General features: G+C 50.5%; 1 protein-coding gene across 6 annotated transcripts; it reads right to left on the reverse strand.

The window, feature by feature from the left end:
- Positions 1-666: 666 nt before the first annotated feature.
- On the reverse strand, positions 667-27,166 carry FBXO46 (F-box protein 46). 6 transcript variants are annotated; one of them, XM_083627249.1, is made up of 3 exons: positions 27,050-27,165; positions 18,555-18,630; positions 667-6,337 (listed from the first exon to the last, which is right to left on the reverse strand). In XM_083627249.1, the coding sequence occupies exon 3, from the start codon at positions 6,246-6,248 to the stop codon at positions 4,236-4,238; it is 2,013 nt and encodes a 670-aa protein (XP_083483375.1). In that variant the 5' UTR covers positions 6,249-6,337; positions 18,555-18,630; positions 27,050-27,165; the 3' UTR covers positions 667-4,235. The 6 variants fall into 6 exon arrangements, 5 of the variants coding, with proteins under 5 accessions (XP_083483375.1, XP_083483372.1, XP_083483373.1 ...); XM_083627246.1 differs by having other exon boundaries at positions 18,548-18,630; XM_083627247.1 differs by lacking the exon at positions 18,555-18,630 and having other exon boundaries at positions 27,050-27,166.
- Between the last annotated feature and the right edge of the window lie 817 nt (positions 27,167-27,983).

Genomic DNA, 27,983 nt, shown 5'->3' on the forward strand with positions numbered 1-27,983 from the left:
GAAGCGGCTTAGTCATGCTGGCCACATGACCCAGAAGCTGTACGCCGGCTCCCTCGGCCAATAAAGCGAGATGAGCGCCACAACCCCAGAGTCGGTCATGACTGGACCTAATGGTCAGGGGTCCCTTTACGTTTACCTAACCAACTATGTGACCATGAAACAAGAGGTGAGAGGTGCAGAAGAGGAAGAAAAAGAAAGCTAGGAAGATATTGGTTTTAGCTGCTGTGCTAGGTAAAAGGACTACCTAGTTTTCCTTTCATTCCTTGTTCTAGGGACACCAGGTGAAACCAGTTTCAGAGACAATAAAAATCTTTGGGGCTTTTAAGAGCTGTTCTAGTATGGTGGCAAGAGAGGCTGAACTAGGAATCAGGTCCCAGTTTTATTCTCTGCTGCAAACTCACTATGTAGTCTTAGGCGAGCCATGACCCCCTCCGCCTCTATTATCCCATCTGTACAATGGGTGTAATGAAAGCAACCCACTTCATTCTCCATTTTTCTTTTTCAACCAACGCTCAACATTCCGCCGCTCTTGAGCATGCTCAGTCCTTATCGGGCTTTGCAATTTAACTCCGGTTTGTGCAAAGAAAGCCCAAACGACTCGCTTTATGAACCCCTCGGTCAGCAAATAAAAACGAGTGCAGAACCACTGTCAGAAATCAAGGCTTATTTCTTTTCTCTTTTCTTTTTCCTGCTGTTTAATTTTTTTTTTTCTCTCTCTCTCTCCCCCCTCCACTCAAAAGTCATTTTTGAAAATGTCACACATGTACAGAGACAAACAAGCATATAAATATCAGTGTGAACAGGACCGGAGGAGATGAGGAAGGCACTCCACTTCGCCAGCGGAGCAGTGCGGGGGGCAAGACCTTTCGACCGAAGTGTGAGGTTGGGGAAGACTGCGGAGCGAGCCCTGATCGAGTTCTGGTAGGGAGGAGAGAAATGAGCAAGGTTTTTTCGGTGGGCGGCAGGTAGGATGAGATAGATGGCTAAAAACCGCCCATAATTTAGGGGAGGTGTATATTTGGGTTGGGTTGGGTTGTAGTGTGTGTGCACATATTTGGAGGGTGTGTGTGTGTGTACATATTTTAAGAGGGTGACACTCTTAAAAGGCGACATGCGCAAGGACGACTCTTTAGGGCTCCTTAAGGATGGATGTGTCTAGGGAGGGCAGCAAAGTGCTTGCATGGATTCCAGGTTGACACAGAATCCGTAAAGCGGCAGAGCTGCGCAGGAGAATTCTCATAGCTGCACCTTCTCCCTTCTGCCGGGCCAGCCTTGGGGACAAGCGACGGCTCTTGCGACTGCCTCCCCTGCGGAAATATTAAAAGCAGCAAGAACTGCTCTGTATGGAATCTGGGAAGAGGGCAGTCTGGGGAAAATATACGGGAGCCAACAGCCCAGCTGAGACTTTCAAAAGAGGGCTAGGGAGGCGCATGGAGGTCTTTTGTTTTCTGTGGACTGGACATCTAAGGGGAAACCGCCAGCTTTTCTCCAGAAAATCCAAGCTGATCTATTGAACAATGGGATCAGGGTGGGGGTCTCGGGACAATTCTTGATCTCTAGCTGGACAGAGCTGTGGGGTGCAGGACAGAGAGCGCTGCTCCCCAGCAGAGATCAAATTTCCTTGCACGGAGGAGTATAAACTCCTCAATGGGGGTTTGCTGCATTCAGGGAGGATGGAAAAACTCCTTTGCTGCAGAATGGGTTCTCTCCGTCCCATTACGGTGGGTGGGGACGAGGTGAAGGGGCCACGTAAAAAGTCAGGTGGTAGCCCTCTCTTTGGTACGGAAGGGGGTCTGACCTACCTGCCCAGGGCCCTGGCAGAGAACAAGGTCCCCCTAACCCGGTGGAGCCCCAGACGTCACGAACAGAGCCCTTAAGACAACGTGAGAGTTTGTAGCCCTAAGAAGATGCGCAGGGCATCAAAGGCAGACGGAGGTGATATGTCTGGGCGATGAAACCCTCTCCTGATTTTTATTTTTGGGGGGGGCAGAAGCACCCTGCCGTGGGGCCGTCGGACATGCAGCGAATTGCGGGCGAACATAAACCACAGTAGCAAGGTGTGGAGCCCTTCCTCTTCCGTCATCCTTCCCCACTGCTGGGCTTGACTGTTAGGCAAAGCAACACGCCACCCCCTTTGCTTGCTAGTGCAATTCAGCGGGCAGACGGCGATATGTTTTCTCCTAGCGCTAGCAGACCTCACGTTGGAAATTCCAGTTAAAACAAACCCCTATTCTCGGTGCTAACTGTTTTGGTTTTTTTGCAGCTCACAAGCAGGTGTCTGGGACTGGGAACTCCCCTCTGTGTCACAAAGGTAACTCTGTTTTTTAAAGTGGTTCCCTGGCTTTTTTGTGTGTGTGTGTGAAGGGAACCCCCAGATTGGTTCGAACACGGCTGCAGAGGGCTTTCTGGCAGAGACTCCCTTTGCCCTCTTCCTGGAACAATGCGATTTCAGCGCCGTTCCTCTCCAACTCGTAAAAAGGGCTTGGGATTATTTTGTGGCTGTTCCATCCACCTGCCCCGAGGTCCCTTGCAAACAGAGAGAGCAGCCAGGTAGCAGAACGGAGGTCTGATTTGTGGGATCCGAAAGGGTTGCATGCAATCCCAGAGCACAGAGTGTCCGGAAGGGTTTCAAAATGGCGGGGATTTGGGGATAAAGGAGGGTCTCTCTCTAATGGAGCAGGGGTGTGAGGTTCCCCTTGTGAGGTGACAGGTTTGCAGAGGGCACAGGCAGACCCAGTAGAGCTGGTTTGGCTGTAGGAACCGCAGCCAAAGTCAAGAGATCTAAATCAGTGTTTCCCAAAACAGCTTGGGTCTCCAACCTGTTTTGGAACTACAATTCCCATCACCCTTGACCACTGGGTCCTGCTGGCTAGGGATGATGGGAGTTGTAGTCCAAAAACCCAAGATCGTTGGGAAACACTGACCTAAATGACCCTCAAAACAGGGAAGCAGGGTCCTGTTTGCTCTTAACGTGGACTTGGCAAACTTTGGCCCTCCAGATGCTTTGGTCTACAACTCCCATGATCCCTACCTAACAGCACCAGTGGTCAGGGATGATGGGAATCGTAGTCCAAAACATCTGGAGGGCCGAAGTTTGCCTGTGCCTGGACTTGAGGAGCAAAGGGCCCGGATTCGGGGCGTGGAGGAAGGAGGAAGCAAAGCCAAGATTTGCAACTTGGGAAATCAAGGTTTATTCATTGCAAGGAAACAGCTGTGTCTTAAAAGCAGTCTTCCTCCAACAGGGGTCCCCTCCAGCTGTTTTTGGACTACAGAAGCAGCTGATGGGAGTTGTAGTCCAAAATGTCCGGCGGGTACTAGGTTGGGGAAGTATGCTTTAAAGAAACAAGCACGGTTTTCCCGTGGCAATGGGGGAAACCGGACCGATTTTGCTCTCTGGGCTGCCTCAGAATACCCTCCCTAGGAATGAGGTCTTGCAAGGGCACAGAGGAAATCCCTCTGCTGCCCTAAAGGGCTTGAGAATCTGGTTTTTAAAAAGGACAGTGCAGGGATGCCACCAGGAAACCGCAGCACACTTTGCCTCTGGTTCCTACAGTCAGCCGTGAGGCTGCATCCTCGACTGACACAAGGATGGACACAAACGGTTCTGCGAGCCTTGCATGGGTACCACCAGCGATATCACGTCAGGAGAACAAATATCACCAGATATCTGGAAGCTCAGGAAAGGTCCTATTTTTCAAAAACAGGGGTGGGACAGAGGCAACTCGAAGATTTTTCACATCATCTCCCTAACACCAGGGACCAGAAACTTGCTGCCCTCCAGAGGGAGCCAAGAGCATGATGGGAGTTGGAGCTGGACAATGCCTTCAGGTCTGTAGCTTAACCCTTCCCCTCCCTTAAAGCTGGAGATGAGCTGCAATGGCTGGAAGAGAAAACAGGTGCTCATTTTAATCCCCGCCATCCACGATTTCCCTTTACGTTTCTAGGGGCCCTGTGCCTCCTTAGACGTAGATTTTAGTTTCTACTTTTCCATACGTTGGCTTTTTGGCGCCCCCCCCTCCCTCTGTAACTGGGGGCAGGCAAGAAATCAAACCCAAACGGGGAAACGCAACCAAATGCAATTTTTTTTTTTTTTGGAAAAAAACAACCCTCAACACAACAAAAATCCTGTAAAACACAATCACACCACACCCTCTTGCACACCCGAGGAGAGCGGAGAAGAGGGGGAGGCGCTCCTTCTTCTTCGCCTCGTCCCCCGTCCCCGCCGGCTCTCCCCCTCACCTCCCGTCCTCCCTCCGGGCCGCCCTCTCCCTCAGCATGTCGCAAGGCTGCACCCAATTGTTGTCGTGCAGTCCCACCCGGCAGCCCGGCGTGTCCTTGTCCGTCCGCCGGCAGCACATCCAGTAGGAGCGTCCGTAAGGCAGGTCGTGATGGTAGGGCTTGGGGTGCCAGCGGCAGAGGGAGACGTCCCCTTTCTCGTAGTGCTTCTTGCACTGCTTGCAGGGGTCGTCGCGGTACAGGGGGTCCCGGGTCCAGCGCGAGTCCGTGGCCTGCACGCCAAACGTCTCGATGATGTACTTGAAGTAGTGGCAGGAGCACTTTAAGGCGGCCAGAGACTGCGTCGGCAGGTAGCTGAAGATCTTCACCATGATATGGTCCGGGAGGAGCAGCATGTACTGCCGCGGCTCCAGCAGACGCTGGATCTTGAAGCGGATCTCGAGGAAATCGTGCGAGACGTGACGGTAGAGGCGGCAGAGCGAGGTGTCCGCGGACGTCGGCTCCAGGCCGGGCCCGTCGGCTCTCTCTAGGCTGCCCTCGCCACCGCTGGCAGGGTCTAGAAAAGCGCCGTCTACGTCGCGGCCGTCCTCCTGCCGAGGCACCTGGGCGTGCAGGAAGAAGAGCTGGCCTGGCGGCGGGTCGTCGCACGCCGAGCACAGCCCCTCTTGCGTGGGCGAGCCCACCGTCAGGCAGACCGTCTCCTCCTTCATATTCTTGGTGCTGTCCTTGCCGAAGAAGACGCACTGGTCCACCACGCCGGTGACCACCACGTCGACGTGGAAGCCGGAGACGCAGTCGCGAGCCACCGCGGCGGCGGGGCCTCCTGTCTTCTCCCCGCCGCCCCGGCCGCCCTCCGTGATGGCATCCAGCTTGCCGGAGCCGCCGGGGCTCTCCCGGCAAGTCATCTCCACGTCCGGGGACTCGCTGGCGACCCCATCCGCACCTTTCGGGGAGGCGTTGGCCAGCAGGAAGTCCACATTGTTGGGGAGCGTGTCCCGCGAGGGGCTGATGAGCTGGTAGAGGTCGCAGGTGATCTTGTCCTTGGCGCGGGCGGCGCTGCCAGTGGGCGACCCACCGCAGCTCATGAACATGCAGTTGGGGCGGGCACCCTGGCCGCCCTCTGTGGGCGAGCGGGGGTCGCGGCTGCTGGAGATGCGGAAGGCGATGCGCACCTCGCCGGGGCTGTGCTGGGAGTTGGCCACGCATTCGGGAGACTCCCGGCACAGGCCGTTGGGGCGCAGGACGCTCCTCTCCCGCTGCTGCGACTCAAAGTGGGCCACCGCCTCCGCCACCCGGCTGCAGTCCGAGCTGCCGCCCGGAGAAGGCGCCCTCTTCTCCTCGCCCTCCTGCTCTGCCGACACGAAGACCATGGGGGACGGCGGCGCGGCCGGCACGCTCGGCCGGGGGTAGTTCTGCAACGCCAGGGCGGTGCGCTGCTCCACCAAGGCCACCATCTCAGCCACCGAGAGCAGGTCGGTGGAGTCTCCGCCCGCCGGCTCGGCGTGGGACTCCGGGCAAAGGCACACATCTTCCGCTTCCTTGCTGCTGCTGCTGCCAGCGTCCTTCGCCTTGACCGGGCAGGCCTTGCTCTTGCCGGGGTCGTGGGACCGCCGCCGCCGCTTGGCCTTGGAGCTGTCACTCCCCCAGTTGCCCTTGACCTTCATGGCGCTGGCTCGGCTGCCGCTGCTGCACTGATGGGCCACAAAGAAGGCGATCTTCTCCTTGGTGTTTCCCGGTTTGATCACGTACCACGTGTCCAAGAGCACCCGGCCCTCCTCCACCTGGCTGGGGCTGGGGGAGACCGTGGGGGGCGGCGGGGGCGGAGGCGGCGGGGCAGGGGGCGTGTTTTCGGAGCAGGCCTCGCCACCGCCTTCTTCGTCTTCCTTGGCTTTGCAGGCAAAGTCCCCAAAGGTCTTCTTCACCTGGCCTCCAGGGCACTGCTTGTTCTGGGAGTAGGTGCCGAAAGGCCGCGGGCACCATAGCTGGATGTGCGAGAAGGTGTTCTGATCCATCACTGTCTCATGGCAAGGGGGCAGGGGGGAAGGCGGCCCTTCCTTTCCCCTCGCTCATGGATGCGCAGATTGTGGGGCCTCGGAGGTGCCTGGGGGAAGCGGAAAAGACAAGACATCAGCCGGCTTGCAATCGCAACAGGGCAGGACTGGGCGGGGGTTCCCCCCCCCCCCCGCAAGGATGTCACGAGGGGCGCAGAATTCAGCTTTCCGGCAGGCGGGAGAGGAAATAAGTTTTCTGGTTTTGAAAAGGCACCATCAGGTTTCTAGCCCTCATGGTGTAAAAGCAAAAGGGCAACCTTTAGCAGTATGTCAGGAGCCACACAATAGACCACTGCATTCTTTACCTAGTACCAAATTGTGGGACAGCATACTAACAATACATCACGCCTGGATAGCTCAATTGGTAAGAGCGTGGTGCTGATAATGCCAAGGTTGCAGGTTCGATCCCTGTGTGGGATAGCTGCATATGCCTGCCTTTCAGAGGGTTGGACTAGATAATCCTCAGGTCCCTTCCAACTCTGCAATTCTATTATTATTGTTCTACTGTTATTTTAATCACAATTCAGGCCCATAGTATATCTACCTACCTAGCTAGCTACCTAGCTACCCAGATCCATCACAGAACGGGGTGTGGCAGTAGAAATGGTGATTTCTCAAAGGTTATTATTAATAATATTATTATTTTGTTATTTATCATACAGTGGTACCTCAGGTTACATACGCTTCAGATTACAGACTCCGCTAACCCAGAAATATTACCTTGGGTTAAGAACTTTGCTTCAGGATGAGAACAGAAATTGGGCTCCGGCGGCGCGGCAGCAGCAGGAGGCCCCATTAGCTAAAGTGGTGCTTCAGGTTGAGAACAGTTTCAGGTTAAGAACAGACCTCCGGAACAAATTAAGTACTTAACCTGAGGTACCACTGTATTTGCATACCGCCCCATACCCGTACATCTTGGGGCGCTTCATGACACAAAACTGCAATATAAGAAACACAGTGTACGGAATACAAATACCAGCCCCCTTCCACGACACATTTTAAAAGGGCATCGGATCTCAACCAGCCAAAGGCCTGGTTGAAGAGGGCCCTTTTCGATTGGTGCCTAATGAAGGAACCAGGTGAGCATCCCACAAGTGGGGAGCCACTGCAGAAAAGGCCCTGTTCTGCGGGGCCCATAGATACGGGGGCCATTCCCTCAACCCCAGCAAATTGAAAATCAACGCTTTCGTTTCAGGTCTCTGGATCTCATGATTGAAGCAAAGAAAGGCGGCGAACTGGCAATGGTTGCAGAAGCGTTGGGGGGGAGGCATCGGAGGCCTGAATCGTGCTCTCGGACCCCTCCACCCACTGTGTTCATACTCCAGTGACTACCTGCTCTGGTTATCTCCCGCTTGGACTACTGCAATGCGCTCTACGTGGGGCTACCTTGGAAGGTGACCCGGAAACTGCAATTAACCCAGAATGCGGCAGCTAGACTGGTGACTGGGGCTGGCCGCCGAGACCACATAACACCGGTCCTGAGAGATTTGCATTGGCTCCCAGTATGTTTCAGAGCACAATTCAAAGTGTTGGTGCTGACCTTTAAAGCCCTAAACGGCCTCAGTCCAGTATACCTGAAGGAGCGTCTCCACCCCCATCGTTCAGCCCAGACACTGAGGTCCAGCGCCGAGGGCCTTCTGGCAGTTCCCTCATTGCGAGAAGTGAGGTTACAGGGAACCAGCCAGAGGGCCTTCTCGGTAGTGGTGCCCACCCTGTGGAACACCCTCCCTTCAGATGTGAAGGAAATAAGCAGCTATCCTATCTTTAAAAGACATCTGAAGTTTTTAATATTTAATGCTGTACTCTTTTTAACATTTGATTGGGTAGCCGCCCAGAGTGGCTGGGGAAACTCAGCCAGATGGGCAGGGTATAAATAATAAATAATAATAATAATAATAATAATAATAATAATAATAATAATAATAATTATTATTATTATTATTATTATTAAACCTGAGCCCCTCACCCCATGCACACCTTTGTCCCTGGCTTCCTCACCTGCTTCCCCACCCCACAGTCTGACCAGCTGTGGGCAACCAGCGTGGCCTCCTGCTGCATAATTTACTTGAGGCTCGTAAAGGGCAGGACAGAGGCAGCCGCTGCGGCACAGATGGGGCTGGCTGGCTGGGGAGGCAGCTGAAGGGCAGCTGTCTGGGCAGGAGCTATGGGGCAGAGAGGCTCGACAGCAGGGGCAAGGACAGAAGTACAGTGCTTCAGGGAAGGTGCCCGCTGTTACCGCCTGACTTCTTCAGCGGGGCATTTCTAATTTTCGCTTTGCATTTGTACCCTACTTTCCCAACAACGAACGCTGACCTCAGAGCTCACAATCGCGTCGGAAAACAAGCGTTGCAATTCCCGCTATAAGCTTCCGGGGTTCCTCACACAAATGCTTTGAGAAAGCAGTGGGCTGGACCCCAAACAATGAGTCCAAAAAACGATCGTTTATGCTGAATTAAGATAGCCTATCCAAAAAATTAGGGACGCGGGTGGCGCTGTGGGTTAAACCACAGAGCCTAGGACTTGCCGATCAGAAGGTCAGCGGTTCGAATCCCCGTGATGGGGTGAGCTCCCATTGCTCGGTCCCTGCTCCTGCCAACCTAGCAGTTCCAAAGCACGTCAAAGTGCAAGTAGATAAATAGGTACCGCTCTGGCGGGAAGGTAAATGGCGTTTCCGTGCACTGCTCTGGTTCGCCAGAAGCGGCTTAGTCATGCTGGCCACATGACCCAGAAGCTGTACGCCGGCTCCTTTGGCCAATAAAGCGAGATGAGCACCGCAACCCCAGAGTCGGTCACGACTGGACCTAATGGTCAGGGGTCCCTTTACCTTTACTATCCAAAAAATTAAAGAACAAACCAAGGAAAGAATTCATTTCAAAATGGGAAGTATTTAAAATATACTTGAAAATTAATAATACTGACCTAAAATCCGTAGCGGCATTTGAATAACTCCAGCAATATAGTTTACTAGTTATACGATTTAAGATATTTTGAACATGTTTTGAGATGACAGTAATAAAATGTACTGGCAGTAAAGAATGGTAATTTGATTTATGGAGTAGATGGGAAGTCGGGTTTAAAAAGAAGAGACCATGACAGTGTAGGGATTATGAAATTTAAATTAATTCCCTAGGTATGGCGCGACTGGTGGTACTTTCACTTTGGTTAATTTTGTCCTTTTTTGTTTTGTGTTGACCAAATAAATTAAAATAATTAAAATTAAAATAGAGAGAGAGAAAGCAGTGGGCTAGGACAGGGCTCCCCCAAACTTTGGGGGACGTTTGGCACTTTCAGAAATCTGGGTCAAAGGAGGAGGGAGGAAGAACCACACATAGCACCTTGAGCTCACCGGAGGAGAAGATGGGATAGAAATGCAATAGGCAAACAAATAAAAATAAAAATATGTTATCAGTGCCCACCTAGGAAATTTGCATGTGATGGGGGGGTATTTTCCAGCCCCAGGGATGCAAGGCTGCAGACATGGGCTCCTATTAGTTATTTCCTTCTTTCTTTGAAACCTTGCCAGAGCTTTTAAGGAAGGCCCGCAAAGCAAGCTCACCCTGGCCACCCACCTCGTGTGGGTTGGGGCCGCCTCCCAACACCGGAACGATCAGAGGCATGAAACAGGATTAAAGGCCTCTGGGTTCCCGTATTAAAGCTCACAATCATCCCCTTGCCCAGAGAGTCAGGAGCGACAGATTCATTTGCACAGAGGAAAGTACAAAGGTTTGTGCAGAGTGCTGTACAGTGTCCTCCTTCCCCCCCCCCATCTTAATTAACACGGGTGGCACTGTGGTCTAAGCTACAGAGCCTAGGGCTTGCCGATCAGAAGGTCGGCGGTTCAAATCCCCATGACGGGGTGAGCTCCTGTTGCTCGGTCCCTGCTCATGCCAACCTAGCAGTTCGAAAGCACGTCAAAGTGCAAGTAGATAAATAGGTACCGCTCCGGAGGGAAGGTAAATGGCGTTTCCGTGTGCTGCTCCAGTTCACCAGAAGCGGCTTAGTCATGCTGGCCACATGACCCAGAAGCTGTACACCGGCTCCCTCGGCCAGTAAAGCGAGATGGTCAGGGGTCCCTTTACCTTTACACTCTCTCTCTCTCTCTCTCTCTCTGTGTGTGTGTGTGTGTGTGTGTGTGTGTGTGTGTGTGTGTGTGTGTGTAATCGCTCCTCTTCACCCAGTTCACTGAAGGAGAGCAAAAGATGAGAGGAGGGAGAAATTCAAAAAGTAGATCCACTCCTCTTTGCCAATTTGCAAGTGCTTTTTTCGAGAAAAGAGGAGTGGTGCCAGACTAGCATAGGGGCAGATAACTCCAGATGTGTCCCAGTCAGCAGAGCCAATGGTCTGGGGTGATGGGAACTCTAGTCCAAAACATTTGGTAGTCCTGTAACCACAGGACTACCAAACCAACCTGCAAATATCAGGAATGCTTCTGGAGTGGCTGAAATGGCTGTTGCCCTTCTCTGTTATGTTCACATTTAGGGCTGGGCAATATCTGGTTTTCAACATCACAATATATCACCAGCTAAACATCATGATATATATCACGATGTCTGTACAGTAGTACCTCCGTTTACGTAACCCTCTGGTTACGTAAACTTCGGGATGCGCGCGTGGCAAACCCGGAAGTATTTTACTGGGTTTTGATGTGCGCACATGCGCAGAAGCGATCCCCCGGTTGCAAAAACCTCGGGATCCGGCCAGACTTCTGGAACGGATCCCGCCCGCAACCGGAGGTACCACTGTAATAAGCTACGGAGAGGCCTTGGCTGGCTTCACGGCTTTTCCCACATTGTGATTTTTGCATCGCACACACAAACACATCACGATTTGCAATACAATGCCAGGTCAAAAGTTATGAAACCAGTGTCATGATATGGACTTGAAACTGGTTTGGGACGATATATCACCCAGCCCTAACTCACATCCTGATTTGTGATATATTGACAGGTCGAAAGCTATGAAACCATTATCAGAATACAATGGTACCTCGGGATGAGAACGGGATCTGTTCCGGAGCCCCGTTCACATCCTGGACAGAACGTAAGACGCGTCTGCGGGTCGTGTTTCGCCGCTTCCGCGCGTGATGTCATTTGACCGTCTGCACATGCGCGAGCGGCGAAACCCGGAAGTAACGCGCTCTGTTACTTCCAGGTCACCGCAGAGCGCAACCCGAAAATACTTATCCTGAAGCATATATATCCCGAGATATGACTGTATGGACTTCAAACTGGTTTTGGGCAATATATCAATACACTGACCAGCCCTATGCACTTTAACTCTCAATATTTTTTTGCTTCTGAGTTTTTAGCACAAGGAGGTGGTTGCTGCTCATGCAAATAGGTCTGACATGAGGACAGGGATGGGTGCAAATGCCACAGAGGTCAAAAGCAATGATGTTTATCCATGTGAGATCATAGAATCATAGAGTTGGAAGAGACCACAAGGGCCATCGAGTCCAACCCCCTGCCAAGCAGGAAACACCACCAGAGCACTCCTGACATATGGTTGTCAAGCCTCTGCTTAAAGACCTCCAAAGAAGGAGACTCCACCACACTCCTTGGCAGCAAATTCCACTGTCGAACAGCTCTTACTGTCAGGAAGTTCTTCCTAATGTTTAGGTGGAATCTTCTTTCTTGTAGTTTGGATCCATTGCTCCGTGTCCGCTTCTCTGGAGCAGCAGAAAACAACCTTTCTCCCTCCTCTATGTGACATCCTTTTATATATTTGAACATGGCTATCATATCACCCCTTAACCTCTTCTTCTCCAGGCTAAACATGCCCAGCTCCCTTAGCCGTTCCTCATAAGGCATCGTTTCCAGGCCTTTGACCATTTTGGTTGCCCTCCTCTGGACACGTTCCAGTTTGTCAGTGTCCTTCTTGAACTGTGGTGCCCAGAACTGGACACAGTCTGACCAGAGCAGAATACAGTGGCACTATTACTTCCCTTGATCTAGATGCTATACTCCTATTGATGCAGCCCAGAATTGCATTGGCTTTTTTAGCTGCCGCGTCACACTGTTGGCTCATGTCAAGTTTGTGGTCAACCAAGACTCCTAGATCCTTTTCACATGTACTGCTCTCAAGCCAGGTGTCACCCATCTTGTATTTGTGCCTCTCCTTTTTTTTGCCCAAGTGCAATACTTTACATTTCTCCCTGTTAAAATTCATCTTGTTTGTTTTGGCCCAGTTCTCTAATCTGTCAAGTGTGATCCTGTCCTCTGGGGTGTTAGCCACCCCTCCCAGTTTGGTGTCATCTGCAAATTTGATCAGGATGCCCTTGAGTCCATCATCCAAGTCGTTGATAAAGATGTTGAATAAGACCGGGCCCAAGACAGAACCCTGTGGCACCCCACTAGTCACTCTTCTCCAGGATGAAGAGGAACCATTGATGAGCACCCTTTGGGTTCGGTCAGTCAGCCAGTTACAAATCCACTGAGTGGTAGCATAGATGTTTTTCCCCATCCTGGTGCCCTCTGTATGCTTTGGATAAGAACTCCTGCCAGCCTTAGTCAGCGCTGCCCAGGAGAGCCAGGTGGGTGAAGACTGATCTCTGCAGTCCCTAGAGGCACTTTGAGAATAGGAGGGGCATTGTCAGCTCAAAGCCTGCAGGTTCCTCCAAGACCACCTATCACTTTCCCCTTCCTCCTAAGCTTTTTGGTGGCTCCGGACACACTTATGGAGTAACAGCGACTCCAGAGGAGAAAACAGGCAGGCAAAATTGCACCCAAGCAGGATGCTAATAAGAGCGGTGGACTCGTAATCTGGTGAACCGGGTTCGCTTCCCCACTCCTCCACATGCAGCTGCTGGGTGACCCTGGGCCAGTCCCACTTCTCTGAAGTCTCTCAGCCCCACTCACCTCACAGAGTGTTTGTTGTGGGGGAGGAAGGGAAAAGGAGATTGTTAGCCGCTTTGAGACTCCTTCGGGGAGTGATAAAGCGGGATATCAAATCCAAACTCTTCTTCTTCCTCAACCTCGGCCCTCCAGATGTTTTGAGACTACAATTCCCAGCATCCCTGACCACTGGTCCTGCTAGCTAGGGATCATGGGAGTTGTAGGCCAAAAAACATCAGGAGGGCCAAGGTTGAGGAAGCCTGCCCTAGGCCTTAGGTACGTGTAAGGCCAGGCTTGGTGGGAAGCATCGTCAACTGCACATGACTAACAAAATTCTACTTCTTTTTTTTATGTACGCTACAACAGCAGCAAGAATACTTATAGCAAAGTATTGGAAGACACAAGATTTACCCACTTTGGAAGAATGGCAGATGAAGATGATGGGACTATATGGGACTGGCAGAAATGACTGGCAGAATCCGGGACCAGGGAGAAGAGGCGGTGGAAGAAGATTGGAAGAAATTTAAAGACTATCTACAGAAATATTCCAAAATTAATGAATGTTAGAATGATGTTGGATAGAAATTAAGTGGTTTCCAGCTGTAATGCTTTAAGAATATGGAAGAAGGGTATAATTAGGTAATTGGAAATAAGTGGTATTGGCAACAAAGTTAATAAGAATATGCAAAAATGAATTGATAATGGATGAAAATACTGAGTTATAAAATGTTAAGTTATAGAGATAAGATAAATGAAAGAGGGTAAGGATTTGCTGATTTCATTATTTAAATGGGAATACAAGAAGGGGAGGTGTGAGGAAGTCAAAGAAACAAGCAAATGAGTTTTAAGTTATGAAAAAGAATTGTTTTTAATTTTTTGTATTTTTTCTGTGTGTTTATTCGTTTTTTTATTATGTGTTTTTGTATATCTGTTTTTGTAAAATCTTAATAAATATTTCTTAAAAACAAAACAAAAAACAAAAACAAAATTCTACTTCTCAAAGTAGCTGGACCATTCCAGATTGCAGGATTTTTTTGTGGGGGAGGCGTCTCATGGCTGAATGCTTCCCCACAAAAAAAAAAAAAAATTATGTGCACACAGAAAATGGACATATCAGGGAAAGCAAGCAGATGCAAGACTTCTCCAGAGTTTTTGCAGAGGATTTCCCCCTTACCCACACTGCATGAACCGGGGTCCCCCATTGCCAGGGACATTGGATGCCCCCCCAAAAAACACACTCCTATGCAGATTATCTGCAGAAGTCAACTGGCACCGGAGCATTTTCCATTGCCCCTCCATCCAGGGCAAAGGGCACCTTTTCCCACCCGGGGCAGCACACCCTTTGGGGTGGCCTTCCGAGGGTGCAAAGAGGATGCAGGGAAGGGGGCCAGAGGGGGCAGAGCAACCGATGCAAATTTCACCTTCGTAAGGCAAGGTAGAGGGACCCGGGTGGCGCTGTGGGTTCAATCACAGAGCCTAGGGCTTGCCAATCAGAAGGTCGGCAGTTCAAATCGCCGTGACGGGGTGAACTCCTGTTATTCGGTCCCTGCTCCTGCCAACCTAGCAGTTCGAAAGCACGCCAGTGCAAGTAGATAAATAGGTACCACTCCGGCAGGAAGGTAAACGGCATTTCCGTGCGCTGCTCTGGTTCGCCAGAAGCGGCTTAGTCATGCTGGCCACATGACCCGGAAGCTGTACGCCGGCTCCCTTGGCCAATAAAGCAAGATGAGCGCCACAACCCCAGTCGGCCACGACTGGACCTAATGGTCAGGGGTCCCTTTACCTTAAAGCAAGGTAGTTTCTGCAGGTGCTCCCACACCGCTCTCCATCATCATCCCCCCACTTGCAAGCCAGAGGAAAGGTCAGGGTTCAAGGGCAACTTTCTAGCCAAGCAAGAAACACTTGGGGTACAAAGCAAGGCGCTGAGGAATGCTGCCTGGGGAGAGTTCAGAGAGGCGTGGAGGGCCACTTCTGGCCCCTGAGCCACAGGTTCCCTATCCCTACCTTAGAAAGCGATATCATTTTAGCATGCATATTTTATTGGCCAAAGCTAAAAAAATTTGCAGCTCTCAAGTTATTCCAACATTGCTTTTGCACTAGGCATCCACCTGTCGCTTGATTATTATTTGGTTAAAGGTAAAGGGACCCCTGACCATTAGGTATCAGTCATGGCTGACTCTGGGGTTGCGGCGCTCATCTCGCTTTACTGGCAGAGGGAGCCAGTGTACAGCTTCCGGGTCATGTGGCCAGCATGACTAAGCCGCTTCTGGCGTACCAGAGCAGCGCACGGAAACGCCATTTACCTTCCCGCCGGAGTGGTAGCTATTTATCTACTTGCACTTTGTGCTTTTGGACTGCAAGAGCAGGGACCGAGACAGGAGCTCACCCCGTCATGGGGATTCGAACCGCCGACCTTCTGATTGGCAATTCCTAGGCTCTGTGGTTTAACCCACAGCGCCATCGCGTCCCTATATTATTTGCTTACTCGTTGCATTTATCACCCACCTGTTTCGCTCCACGGAGCTCAAGGCGGAGTATGCAGTTCTCCATCTCCACATTTAATCCTTACTACAGCCCTGGAGGAGACCCTTGAGAGTCCCATGGACTGCAAGAAGATCAAACCTCTCCATTCTGAAGGAAATCAGCCCTGAGTGCTCACTGGAAGGACAGATCCTGAAGCTGAGGCTCCAGTACTTTGACCACCTCATGAGAAGCGAAGACTCCTTGGAAAAGACCCTGATGTTGGGAAGGATGGAGGGCACAAGGAGAAGGGGACGACAGAGGACGAGATGGTTGGATAGTGTTCTTGAAGCTCCCAGCATGAGCTTGACCAAACTGCGGGAGGCAGTGGAAGACAGGAGTGCCTGGCGTGCTTTGGTCCAGGGGTCACAAAGAGTCGGACATGACTAAACAACTAAACAACAACAACAACCTTGCGAGGTAGGTGAAGCTGAGAGGTGCCGTGACTGGCCCAAGGTCAGCCGATGAGCTGCATGGCCATGCACGGATTTGAACCCTGGTCTTGCAGGACATTGCCCAACCCTTTCACCACTTGGCTACTGTTGTGTTACTAATATAGGACACATCATTGGCTAAGGCGCACTGTTAATAACAAACTTCTCAAATGGATTTTGTTTCCCCCACATGGGGAAAAAGAGCACCGGCCAGTTATGCAGGAAACTTTTCTGTTTGGGGATATCTCCCGTCACTACAGTTTGACCCCTTGCGAAACAGGCTTCAGAGGGGAGAGTGAATTATGTGCAACACCCAAGCGACATCAGTGTTAGAACGTAGGCGGGAGCCAGGCGCGTTTTGCAACTGACACGGGTCCAACTGCACCCCCATGGAGATCTCGGGATGGCAGGTTGACAAAAGACATCTCTGCTGGCCCCTCCGGCTTTCTTGAGCAGGTAAGCGGCAGAGCCTATTAACTGCATTTACATCGCACCCTTTTCTCCAAGGGGTACATGGTTCCACACCCCCCCCAGTTAGTCCCCACGACAACCCTGTGAGGTAGGCTAAGAGGCTGCGACTGACTCCAAGGTCACCCAGCGAGCTTCCTGAGTGGGGAATTGAACCCTGATTTCCCAGGTCTTAGCCTGACACTCTAACCAATACACCACAGCTCTTCTGCTACGGGGCAGCTATATAAATTAAGTAGGTAAATAAATACAGTGGTACCTCGGTTGCATACGCTTCAGGTTACATACGCTTCAGGTTACAGACTCCGCTAACCCAGAAATAGTACCTCGGGTTAAGAACTTTGCTTCAGGATGAGAACAGACATCGCACAGCGGCGGCGCGGCAGCAGCAGGAGGCCCCATTAGCTAAAGTGGTGCTTCAGGTTAAGAACAGTTTCAGGTTAAGAACGGACCCCCGGAACGAATTAAGTACGTAACCAGAGGTACCACTGTAGGTAAATAAATACAGTGGTACCTCTTGTTGGAAACGGAATCTGTCCGGAGCCCCGTTCGCAACGTGAGCAGAACGCAACCCGCGTCTGCGCGGGTCACAATTCGCCGCTTCTGCGCATGACGTCATTTTGAGTGTCTGCGCATGCGCGAGCGGCGAAACCCGGAAGTAACCCTTCCACGTCGGGATGCAACCTGAAAACACTCAACCTGAAGCAAACGCAACACGAGGTATGACTATATGGGGGAAGCAAAATGTCAGTTAGAGAAGGATCTGAAATATTTTCCTTGAAGCTTGAATTATTATTTTTTTTGTTCTAGGTTGTTTTATATGATGTTTTAATGTTTGGAAACCACTTTAGATAGATAATAGATGATTGATAGATAGATAGATAGATAGAGAAACAGATGAATTAAATGAACAACAACAACAAGAACAAAAACAAACCCCACTGGTGGGGGAGGTAATGGTGCCCAGACATTCTGTTGTGACTCCTGTAACCTAGGTTTAAGGTGCCATTTGTCGATTAGCTGATGCACCTGAATTTCTGACACTGCTTGGGACAATTGCATCCAACGTTCATGAATGAATGGAGTCATGTGAAATAACTACGGACAGGTAGACACAGACACACACTTCCAAGGTTGCCCCCAACCACCAATCGACTTGCCGCCCCACCTGCCCAGAGTCCCCAAACTGGCAATCTGCCCAAGGCTGGCTTCTACTTCTGAAGCGCAAGGGTGCTGCCTCGCTTATAGCCGAAATAGCAGACCGAACCCCCTTTTCTTAAGACAAATGGGGCAAACGGAGGTTATGTTCTATGTCTGCCTCTCCCCACTGCCCTCTTGCAAATCCTAGGGAAGTCCACGTGGGGAGAGGTGGGGGGCAGCAACGCTGGCCAACCCGGGGCTCTCCAGGACCCCAGGGTGGCGAGCGCCGCCTTTGAGGGGTTTGCAAGAGGAAGCCCACCAGAGTCAACAGGTTTGAGGGGGGGCCACCCACTTTCCTGGCCACCCACCCATGCATAAACCCCTGGGGAGTCTTCACACCCACCCTCCACCTCCTGCGCTGACTTGGGCCATGGAGACAAACTTGGGTGCCGTCCCCCTTCTCCTCCCCCCTCCCCTTCTGGGATCTAGCTCTGCCAGGGCCCTGATCCTTTTACTAAAATAATAAGGGAGGGGAGCAAGCACTTGTGGAGCCTACAAAGGGAACAATGTCCTTCCAGGAAAAGGACGCGATGGACCCACGCAAGGTGTCAACTCGCCCGGGCAAGCGCCCAGGGAATAGTTCCGCACCCCTTGCACCCCAGTGCCAAGGCTGCCACCCGCAACACAGCTCTTTGCAAAGAAGAGGGGGGGGGGAAGTCATGCATTTGGGGGGGAAAGGGGGCGGGGAACCCTTGCCAGGCCCAGAGTCCCTCTCCAGGATCTCAGCTCAAGAATCCATCTGCACCCCAAGAGAGGGGGGGGGGGGGAAAGGCAACAACCGCACACCATCTCCCAGGGTTCTTACCTGTTACTCCCAAGCCTGGGGTGGGAGGAGTGGGTGTGATCTGCAGGCGGCCTCCGCTGAAACCTACATCCCTGCTTTGGGGCCTGGAAAAACCAGCATGAAATAAAACAAAACAGATCCACAGGTTGCAAAGGATGTTTTTCCTTCCGTTTTTTTCTTACCCCCCCTTTTGTTTTTTTTTTGCAAACACTGCTTAGAAAAGGGGAGGAGGATCAGTTTGTAAAAAAGAAAAGCAGGGAGAGATATTGGGATTTTGCAAGCAATCAAAGCTTCCCCCCCCCCTTTTGCTCTGTGTGTGTGTGTGTGTGTGTGTGTGTGTGTGTGTGTTACTGCTCCCTTAAAGGGCCAGCAGGCCCATTCCACCGGCCCCTACATGCCCCCCCTTGCAATACAATAGGGACCTTTAATCCATCAGATTGCAACTCTCCCTCCTGCCCCCCCCCTCCGCGCACCATCCGCCAGGCTCAGCCATTTGTTGACAGGCATATGCATGGCGCCCAGCAGCCAATCGGAGGGCCAGGTTTGGGGCATGCCCATATATGGATGACAGCAGAGTCTCAGCCTACCCAGGCTTGTTGTTTTGCGTGTGTGTGTGTGTGTGTGTGTGTGTGTGTGTGTGTGTGTTTTAAATCCCCACTCCCCGCAAGGGACCGTCTACAAAGTGCCGAATGGAAAGCAAGAGGAAGAATAAGGAGGGAACTCTAAGGGAGCAGCGATCTAGGATAAATAAATAAGTTCTGGGGCCCAAAGCTCTCAGGATGTCAGGGAGGGGAATTGTCGCTGATGGGAAACTCTGTATATACTCAGGGGGCTAAATATGCTAAACCCCATATTTAAAAGAAAATAATAATAGAATTAATAATAAATTTTATTTATATCCCACTCTCCCCAGCCGAAGCTGGGCTCAGAATGGCTAACAGCAATAAAAGTCAAAACAAAAAATTTTTTTCCTTCCAGTAGCACCTTAAAGACCAACTAAGTTAGTTCTTGGTATGAGCTTTCGTGTGCATGCACACTTCTTCAGATACACTGAAACAGAAGTTGCCAGATCAGCAATAAAAAGATCAGCAATAAAAGTAACACAGCATTCTAAAATCAATTCATTTTAAAATCAATTCAAAATCAAATTAATGGCAACCATTGGGCTCGTGTTGTTGTTTTTTTAACAGCAGGCAGAACTTTGGCAAGAACTTTTGGCACGCAGAGGCGGAGCTGGTGGGGAACCCTACTCATCATTGACCTATGGAACTCACACCCACAGGAGGCAGTGATGGCCACCAACGTGATAATAATAATAAAATAATTTTATTATATCCCGCCCTCCCCAGATGAAGCCGGGCTCAGAGCGGCTAACAGCAATAAAAGTAACACAGTTTACATAAAATCATAATCATTTACTTGAAATACATTCTAAAATCAATTCATTCTAAAATCAAGAGTCAAATTGATGGCAACCATTGGGCTAGAGTTCTGTGAGGATTACCAAAGGAGGGGGTCAGGCTGTGCCTTGGCCAAAGGCCTGGTGGAACAGCTCTGTCTTGCAGGCCCTGCGGAAAAATGTCAAGTCCCGCAGGGCCCTAGTCTCTTGGGACAGAGCGTTCCACCAGATCGGGGCCACAGCCGAAAAAGCCCTGGCTCTGGTCGAGGCCAGCCTAACCTTCCTGTGGTGCTGAGGGTGTTCTCCTCCTTGCCATTGTAACTGAAAAAATGTTCTCATGTTTTCTTTTAAATGCCAGGTTTGGCAAGGGGCTGCGAAACAACAGCAGGAAGAGTGCCCCTGAGCACATACAGAGTTTCTCAGTGGTGACAAAACAGAGCCTCCCTGGTGTCCTGAGAGCTTTCAAAGCAAGCCTTAGCCCCTCAACTTGTTTATTTATTGTAAGCAATGACAAACCTAGACAGCATCTTAAAAAGCAGAGACATCACCTTGCCAACAAAGGTCCGTATACTGAAAGCTGTGGTTTTCCCAGTAGTGATGTATGGAAGTGAGAGCTGGACCATAAAGAAGGCTAATCGCCAAAGAATGGATGCTTTTGAATTCTGGTGCTGGAGGAGACTCTTGAGAGTCCCATGGACTGCAAGAAGACCAAACCTCTCCATTCTGAAGGAAATCAGCCCTGAGTGCTCCCTGGAAGGACAGATCCTGAAGCTGAGGCTCCAAGACTTTGGCCACCTCAGGAGAAGAGAAGACTCCCTGGAAAAGACCCTGATGTTGGGAAAGATGGAGGGCACAAGAAGAAGGGGACGACAAGAGGACGAGATGGTTGGACAGTGTTCTCGAAGATACGAACATGAGTTTGACCAAACTGCGGGAGGCAGTGGAAGACAGGAGTGCCTGGCGTGCTCTGGTCCAGGGGGTCACGAAGAGTCGGACACGACTAAACAACTAAACAACAACAAGATTTGTATTCCTCCCCACCCACTCCTGGGCAACCTTATCAAATAAAATTAAGACCCTAACAAACAAGAGGCAATCGTGCTTTGAAATATCAAACAAACCAATACAGTTGTTATTGGGTGTCACTTTTAAAGAATGACATCCATAGAATCATAGAACTATAGTGTTGGAAGGGACCCGAGGGTCATCTAGCCCAACCCGCTGCAACGCAGGAATCTTTTTGCCCAACACGGGGATCGAACCCACAGGCCTGAGAGTCACCCACTCCAACAACTTCATGACATTTAAAACACCGTAGTTCTGTGGTTAGAACTTTCCAGGCAGGACTGCAAAAGCAGGAGACCCTGGAGATCTGCTACCAGTCAGGTGGCGACTGAGCTGCACAGACCACGGATCTGATTCAATTATGTTTCCTATATTCCCTTGATCCTCAGCATCATTGCTCCAGGAACACTGAAAAGTCATTGCCCATCTAGTTCAGAACTGTATGCACTGGCAGGCAGCACCTCCCCAGGGTTTCGGTAACGATTGTCTCTCAGCCCTAACTGCAGGGAGCGCCACAATTATGATACAGAACGTTCTACACTGAGGTCCAGCGCCGAGGGCCTTCTGGCGGTTCCCTCACTGCAAGAAGCCAAGTTACAGGGAACCAGACAGAGGGCCTTCTCGGTGGTGGTGCCCGCCCTGTGGAACGCCCTCCCTTCAGATGTCAAAGAGAAGAACAACTACTAAACTTTTAGAAGACATCTGAAGGCAGCCCTGTTTAGGGAAGCTTTTCATGTTTGATGTATTACTGTATTTTAATATTTGGTTAAAAAAAAGCAGAGACATCACCTTGCCAACAAAGGTCCGTATAGTTAAAGCTATGGTTTTCCCGGTAGTGATGTATGGAAGTGAGAGCTGGACCATAAAGAAGGCTGATCGCCGAAGAATTGATGCTTTTGAATTCTGGTGTTGGAGGAGACTCTTGAGAGTCCCATGGACTGCAAGAAGATCAAACCTATCCATTCTGAAGGAAATCAGCCCTGAGTGCTCACTGGAAGGACAGATCCTGAAGCTGAGGCTCCAAGACTTTGGCCACCTCATGAGAAGAGAAGACTCCCTGGAAAAGACCCTGATGTTGGGAAAGATGGAGGGCACAAGGAGAAGGGGACGACGGAGGACGAGATGGTGGGACAGTGTTCTCGAAGCTACGAACATGAGTTTGACCAAACTGCGGGAGGCAGTGGAAGACAGGAGTGCCTGGCGTGCTCTGGCCCAGGGGGTCACGAAGAGGCGGACATGACTAAACGACTAAACAACAACAATATTTGGTTGGAAGCCGCCCAGAGTGGCTGTGGAAACCCAGCCAGATGGGCGGGGTATAAATAATAAATTATTATTATTAGGCGAGAGGCGGCACTGAACTTTGGTGTCGCGGGAATTTGGGACCCTGAGGTCTGCCACTGACTTTGGACGCAGTGGACAGGCAGCTATGTGACAATGATTCCAGCTCCAATGAAGAGGGGGTTGTCTCTCACACACACATCAGTGGGTTATTTATTTATTGCATTTAAATCCCAAATTCTACCCAAGGAGCTCCATGGTTCTCCCCCTCCTCGTTTAATCCCCACAACTCTGTGAGACAGGCTAGGCTGAGAGATGCAGTGACAAAGTCTCTCTCAGTGAGCTTCACACCCAAGCGGGGGATTTGAACCCTGGCTAACCAGGCCACCGTCCGATACTCTAACCACTGTGCTACACTGTCGCTCAGAGGTACTATAATACCAGGTCCATGCACGGTGTGGACAGAGCAAGCCCCTAGTGCATCTCCCAAAACCGACACAATAAATATGGTCCTGTTTTGGATACTGGATATTACACTGAAAAGAACAGTCTGCCAGCTTCTTGGAGGAAGAAGGGCACAAGTTTCTAGCTCTCATGCCCATTTGAAAACCCACAACCCTCCACAAGGTTAAGGCAACCATTAAAGAAATATCCCAATGCCTGAACTTTTTTTGTGTTTTAGCTTTCAAGATTCTAGTGGCTGTATTACGTACAAGATCCAAGGCTCGGTGCCTGTTTAGGATTCAAACAGCAGAAAAAGAATACCTTGTAGTGTTTCAGATGACAAGCGATTACGACTCCACACAAAAATCCTTTATTTCTGGACACTTCCTTTGGTTCCATCTGCTGAATTTTAAACAATTCAATGGACCCCCTGCCCTAGGTAATCATCCCAAAAGCACAAATCCTTTTTGCATAAAAGTGGGGAAGGATTTTATTTTTCTTATTACATTTATATTGCTGCTTTTCTCCATGGACACAAAATATGACATACAGGATTCTCCCCTTATTCCTGTGAATATAATTTGCTTTTAACTGTTTTTAATACTACATTTCCGGCCCTGGGACCTGCTGGTGAAGGGCAGGTGAGAAATTTTGCTATTACTGTTGCTCATATTATTTAACCTCACAACAATCCTGTGAGCTAGGCTTGGCTGAGAGGCAGTGACTGGCCCAAGTCACACAGTGAACTTCGTGGCTGAATGAGGATTTGAATTCTGGTCCCCAAGATCCTAGTCAGATGACGACTGACCTGTTTGTAGCTGAGATACAAAGGTAACTACAACATATGCTCTTAAAATGCCCTCAGCTATTTCGTGGTGGGGAGCATTCAGTTCAAGAATAACAGTACTGAATTGGGGCCACCTACCTCCCTGAACTGGGACACGGGTGGCACTATGGTCTAAACCACAGAGCATAGGGATTGCTGATCAGAAGGTCAGCAGTTCGAATCCCCGCAACGGGGTGAGCTCCCGTTGCTCAGTCCCTGCTCCTGCCAACCTAGCAGTTTGAAAGCACTTCAAAGTGCAAGTAGATAAATAGGTACCACTCTGGCGGGAAGGTAAATGGTGTTTCCGTGCTCTGCTCTGGTTTTGCCAGAAGCGGCTAAGTCATGCTGGCCACAAGGCCCAGAAAAACTGTCTGCGAACAAATGTCAGCTCCTTCGGCCAGTAAAGCAAGATGAGCGTCGCAACCCCAGAGTCGTTCGCAACTGGACTTAACTGTCAGGGGTCCCTTTACCTTCCTGAAAGCTTTGCTGCTGCCTCCTATTGATCCCTTCTCATTTTGCTCACTGAAATGTGATTTGGCGCCTCTGCTCCAATTCACAATACGGTTGCCAAAGTATAAAGGTAAAGGGACCCCTGACCATTAGGTCCAGTTGTGACCAACTCTGGGGTTGCGGCGCTCATCTCGCTTTATTGGCCGAGGGAGCCGGCGTACAGCTTCCGGGTCATGTGGCCAGCATGACTAAGCCGCTTCTGGCGAACCAGAGCAGTGCACGGAAACGCCGTTTACCTTCCCGCCGGAGCGGTACCTATTTATCTACTTGCACTTTGACGTGCTTTCGAGCTCCTAGGTTGGCAGGAGCAGGGACCGAGCAACAGGAGCTCACCCCGTCGCAGGGATTCGAACCGCCAACCTTCTGATCGGCAAGTCCTAGGCTCTGTGGTTTAACCCACAGAGCCACCCGCGTCCCTTCTGCCAAAGTATAACATCTCACTAACTTGGTATTTTTCTGTCTACATGAAGATTTTGCAAGATATACTTCAATATGGTTTCCCGATGTGTCTCATCTTTTTAGCCAACATGCTTTCGCCCCCACCAAATCTCTGTGGCAGTGAGTTCCAAAGATCAATGATGTATTGGGAGAGCAATTTTTTGTTGTTCCTTTCTTAGAACTGTGTCAGTTTCGGTTCCTTTCTTAGAACTGTTTCGGTTTCAGTTGGAGAAGGAAACAAGGGTGTGGAACACACAAAAACGCTGCCGTGAATATTTTTAACGTGTTGATTGAAAAGATATATATCACTGGAATAATCTTTGGAACAGCCATGTAAGATAGGCTGCTCTTATCACATTATGGCAAAAACAGCAGCCTACCTTGAGGAAGCTTTTGCCAACTTAGTCCAGATGTAGTTCGGATGTTTTGAATTACAATTCCTATCGTCCCCATCTAACAGGGAAAGTTGTTTTAAAATTACCTGGGATATTCGTAGCCAAGGTAAGAGTGAAACTGGAGGCATCCCAGTTCACATGCTTACAATTCAGTTTATACATTTCTACCTGGAACGAAGTGAGTATGGGATTGCAACCACAGCAGCAAGGGCATCTGCTGGTCTGCGGCCAACATTTTGCAAAAGGACGGACTGCAGGAGGCTCAGATCCAAGAAAGGCTCACAGCCTCACCAACGCCAAAGGTTAAGCATTTCCCGTCCGTACACAAGGCAGTGCTCTGCTTCTGGCTCCTCGCCAAGCGCAATGCTTGAAATTAAATCTAGCTGTCAAGCGCTTCATCCGCAACCATGTAATTAACCTGTGTAGCTCGCCAACGCAGAAAGAGAGAGGGAGGGAGCAGGGAAAACTTTAGAGGCTGCAAAACTGCTGCAGTTGCGCAAGGGAAGGTGATAACTGCACGGGACGCAGAATTGAACGCTCCGGGGCATTGTCAGACAACCTGACTCACGAGTGCGCCTTTTTAAGTATTTTCAAGGTGCTCTGTTCCGAGGTGCCAATCATCTTTCGCAACGAAGCAGCAGAAAGAGTCTGATAACTCTTTCTGAGCACACCAGGGTGGTTCAGATCCCCTAATAGCCATGTGATGCTCACTTGGGGAGACCTTGTCCCTGCTTCTCTCTGCCAGTCACTGCCCCCCCCCCGCCTAAACCTGCCTCACCAGGTTGTTGTTGCAGGGATTAAACAGGAGGGGTGGGAACCATGCAAGCCATCTTGAATTCCCTGGAAAAGGAAGTGATACAGAAATGCAACAAATAAAGAAATACAGGGGAGGGAAACAAATAAAGCCCAGCGCTCACAACACATCACAGGCAAAAGTGAAGCCCAAAGGCACTAAAGAAGGTTCAAAAGACAAAATTCCTGATATTGTCCTAAACTCCGGAAGGGGAGAAGATGGATTAAGTAGAGTGGATGAGGGGCTGGGATTTTGTTTCCATCTGAGGCAAGGCCAACTAGTTTTTGGCTTAGGGTGGTATTCCACCACTGCCACCTCATATTTCTCTTGTATTCGTGTGGATTAGCTACGGCAACCATTTCTTCCACACGCCTTTCTTGTTATTGGATTGGCAACATGATGGCTCAGTCACTAGAGCACGCAGCTCTCAACCTCAGGGCTGTGGGTTCAAGCCCCACGTTGGGCAAAAAGATTCCTTGCATTGCAGGGGGTTGGACTAGATGACCCTCAGGGGCCCCTCCCAACTCTGCAATTCCGTGGTACCTTTTTTCCCAAGTGTGGCAGATTGGGCCCGCCACCACCTGCTCACTCCTGGCATATAATCTAGTCGAGATCAGAACTGATCTCCTCCAGAAGCTGGGTTATGAGACTTCAGTAGCTTCTGTTCCCAACTGAGCGCGGCCGTTTGTTTCCCTAGCATCAAAGGGTAAGATTGTACCCAAGAGAAACTATCATGCCAACACCTGCGCAGTGTGCCTTCGTGTTTGATTTACAACCAGTGAGAAAACTGATACGCATTCCCTCTGTCTCCTTTCTACTTCCTTGTCCAGAGCTCGCAGCTCTTCCCCCCCCCCTTTCCCTATTCCTTTCTCCCATCAAAAGTCAACCCCCCCCGTTGCAGAAGCCCCACCCCGACCCACACAGAGAAAAGCCCCCTGCTTAAACAACGACCACAACATTGAAACAGCTTAGGCATGTCCCGCATGAACTGGGGGCCGGCTCCCTCTCCTCCCCTCAGGAGGGTTGCCACCTTTCCTCTCCTTTCAGCTCCACCTGCTCCTGTGCCTTTGACACCAGCAACCTGCCCCACACCACGTGGGAGCAGGGCAACATTTCCTCCGTGTCACCCTGCCAGGAAAAGCTGCTCAACTCTGCGTGTCTGGCAGCTTTCTTTAAAAAAAATGAAATAAATAAAAAGCAGAGGCGCAGCACTGGTAAGAAAAATGTGGCAACCCTATTTCTACTCCCCACCCCAAAGATATCTCCCAAATCCCACCAACTCATTTCACCTGGCTTGGTAACCTCTTTCCCCACCGCCCCATTCCTGGCCCTCCACGCTTCCTGCCCCTCCCACCCCTTCCCCGCAACACACCTGGCCAGGTAGACAACCTCAGGTGCCTTCCTTACACCAGCAGCTCCTCTGACTTCCGGGTTGGCCGCCGCGCATGCGTCGAGCGCCAAGCCTATCGCTCCGCCCCTCTCCCCTCCCGCTAATCGCTGCCGCAAAGGGTCCTGGGAAGTGTAGTCTTCTCTAATTGGCCGCCGCCCTTTCCTCGCAGAGCTTGGCGTTCTGCGGAGAGGGGGTGTCTGGGAATTGTAGTCCCTGACCATTATGAAAGACTTTTTTTTTCCTCCCGGGGCTTCAGTTCTGAGTTGCTCTGAGCACGTGGCGCTCTCTTTCCCTCCCAAAATGGGACAAAATTTGGGTTGGTTATTTGATGGTGTTATAAGAATTCTAAAGTCTCAAACATAGAATTTTATAATGAAATATTTTTAGAATGTTGGTTTATTTGATTGTTTATTTGATTGTTGTTAGCCGCCCTGAGCCCGGCTTCGGCTGGGGAGGGCGGGATATAAATAAAATTTATTATTATTATTATTAATATTAATATTCATAAATACAGTGGACGCTCAGGTTGCGAACATGATCTGTGCGGGAAGCACGGTTGCAACCTGCAGCGCTGTGTGCGCGCGCACACAAGTTGTGATTCGGCGCTTCTGCGCATGCGCAAAGCACAATTTAGCCCTTCTGCGCATGCGTATTGTCCAAAACCCCGAAGTGACCCATTCCAGTACTTCCAGGTTTCGACGTGTCCGTAACCCGAAAAAACGCAACCTGAAGCGTCTGTAACCCGAGGTACAGTGGCACCTCGGGTTAAGAACTTAATTTGTTCTGGAGGTCCGTTCTTAACCTGAAACTGTTCTTAACCTGAAGCACCACTTTAGCTAATGGGGCCTCCTGCTGATGCCGCGTCGCCGGAGCACAATTTCTGTTCTCATCCTGAAGCAAAGTTCTTAACCCAAGG

The sequence above is a fragment of the Podarcis filfolensis genome, assembly GCF_964270895.1.
Source record: "Podarcis filfolensis genome assembly, chromosome: 8".
Classification (NCBI taxonomy): Eukaryota; Metazoa; Chordata; class Lepidosauria; order Squamata; family Lacertidae; genus Podarcis; species Podarcis filfolensis.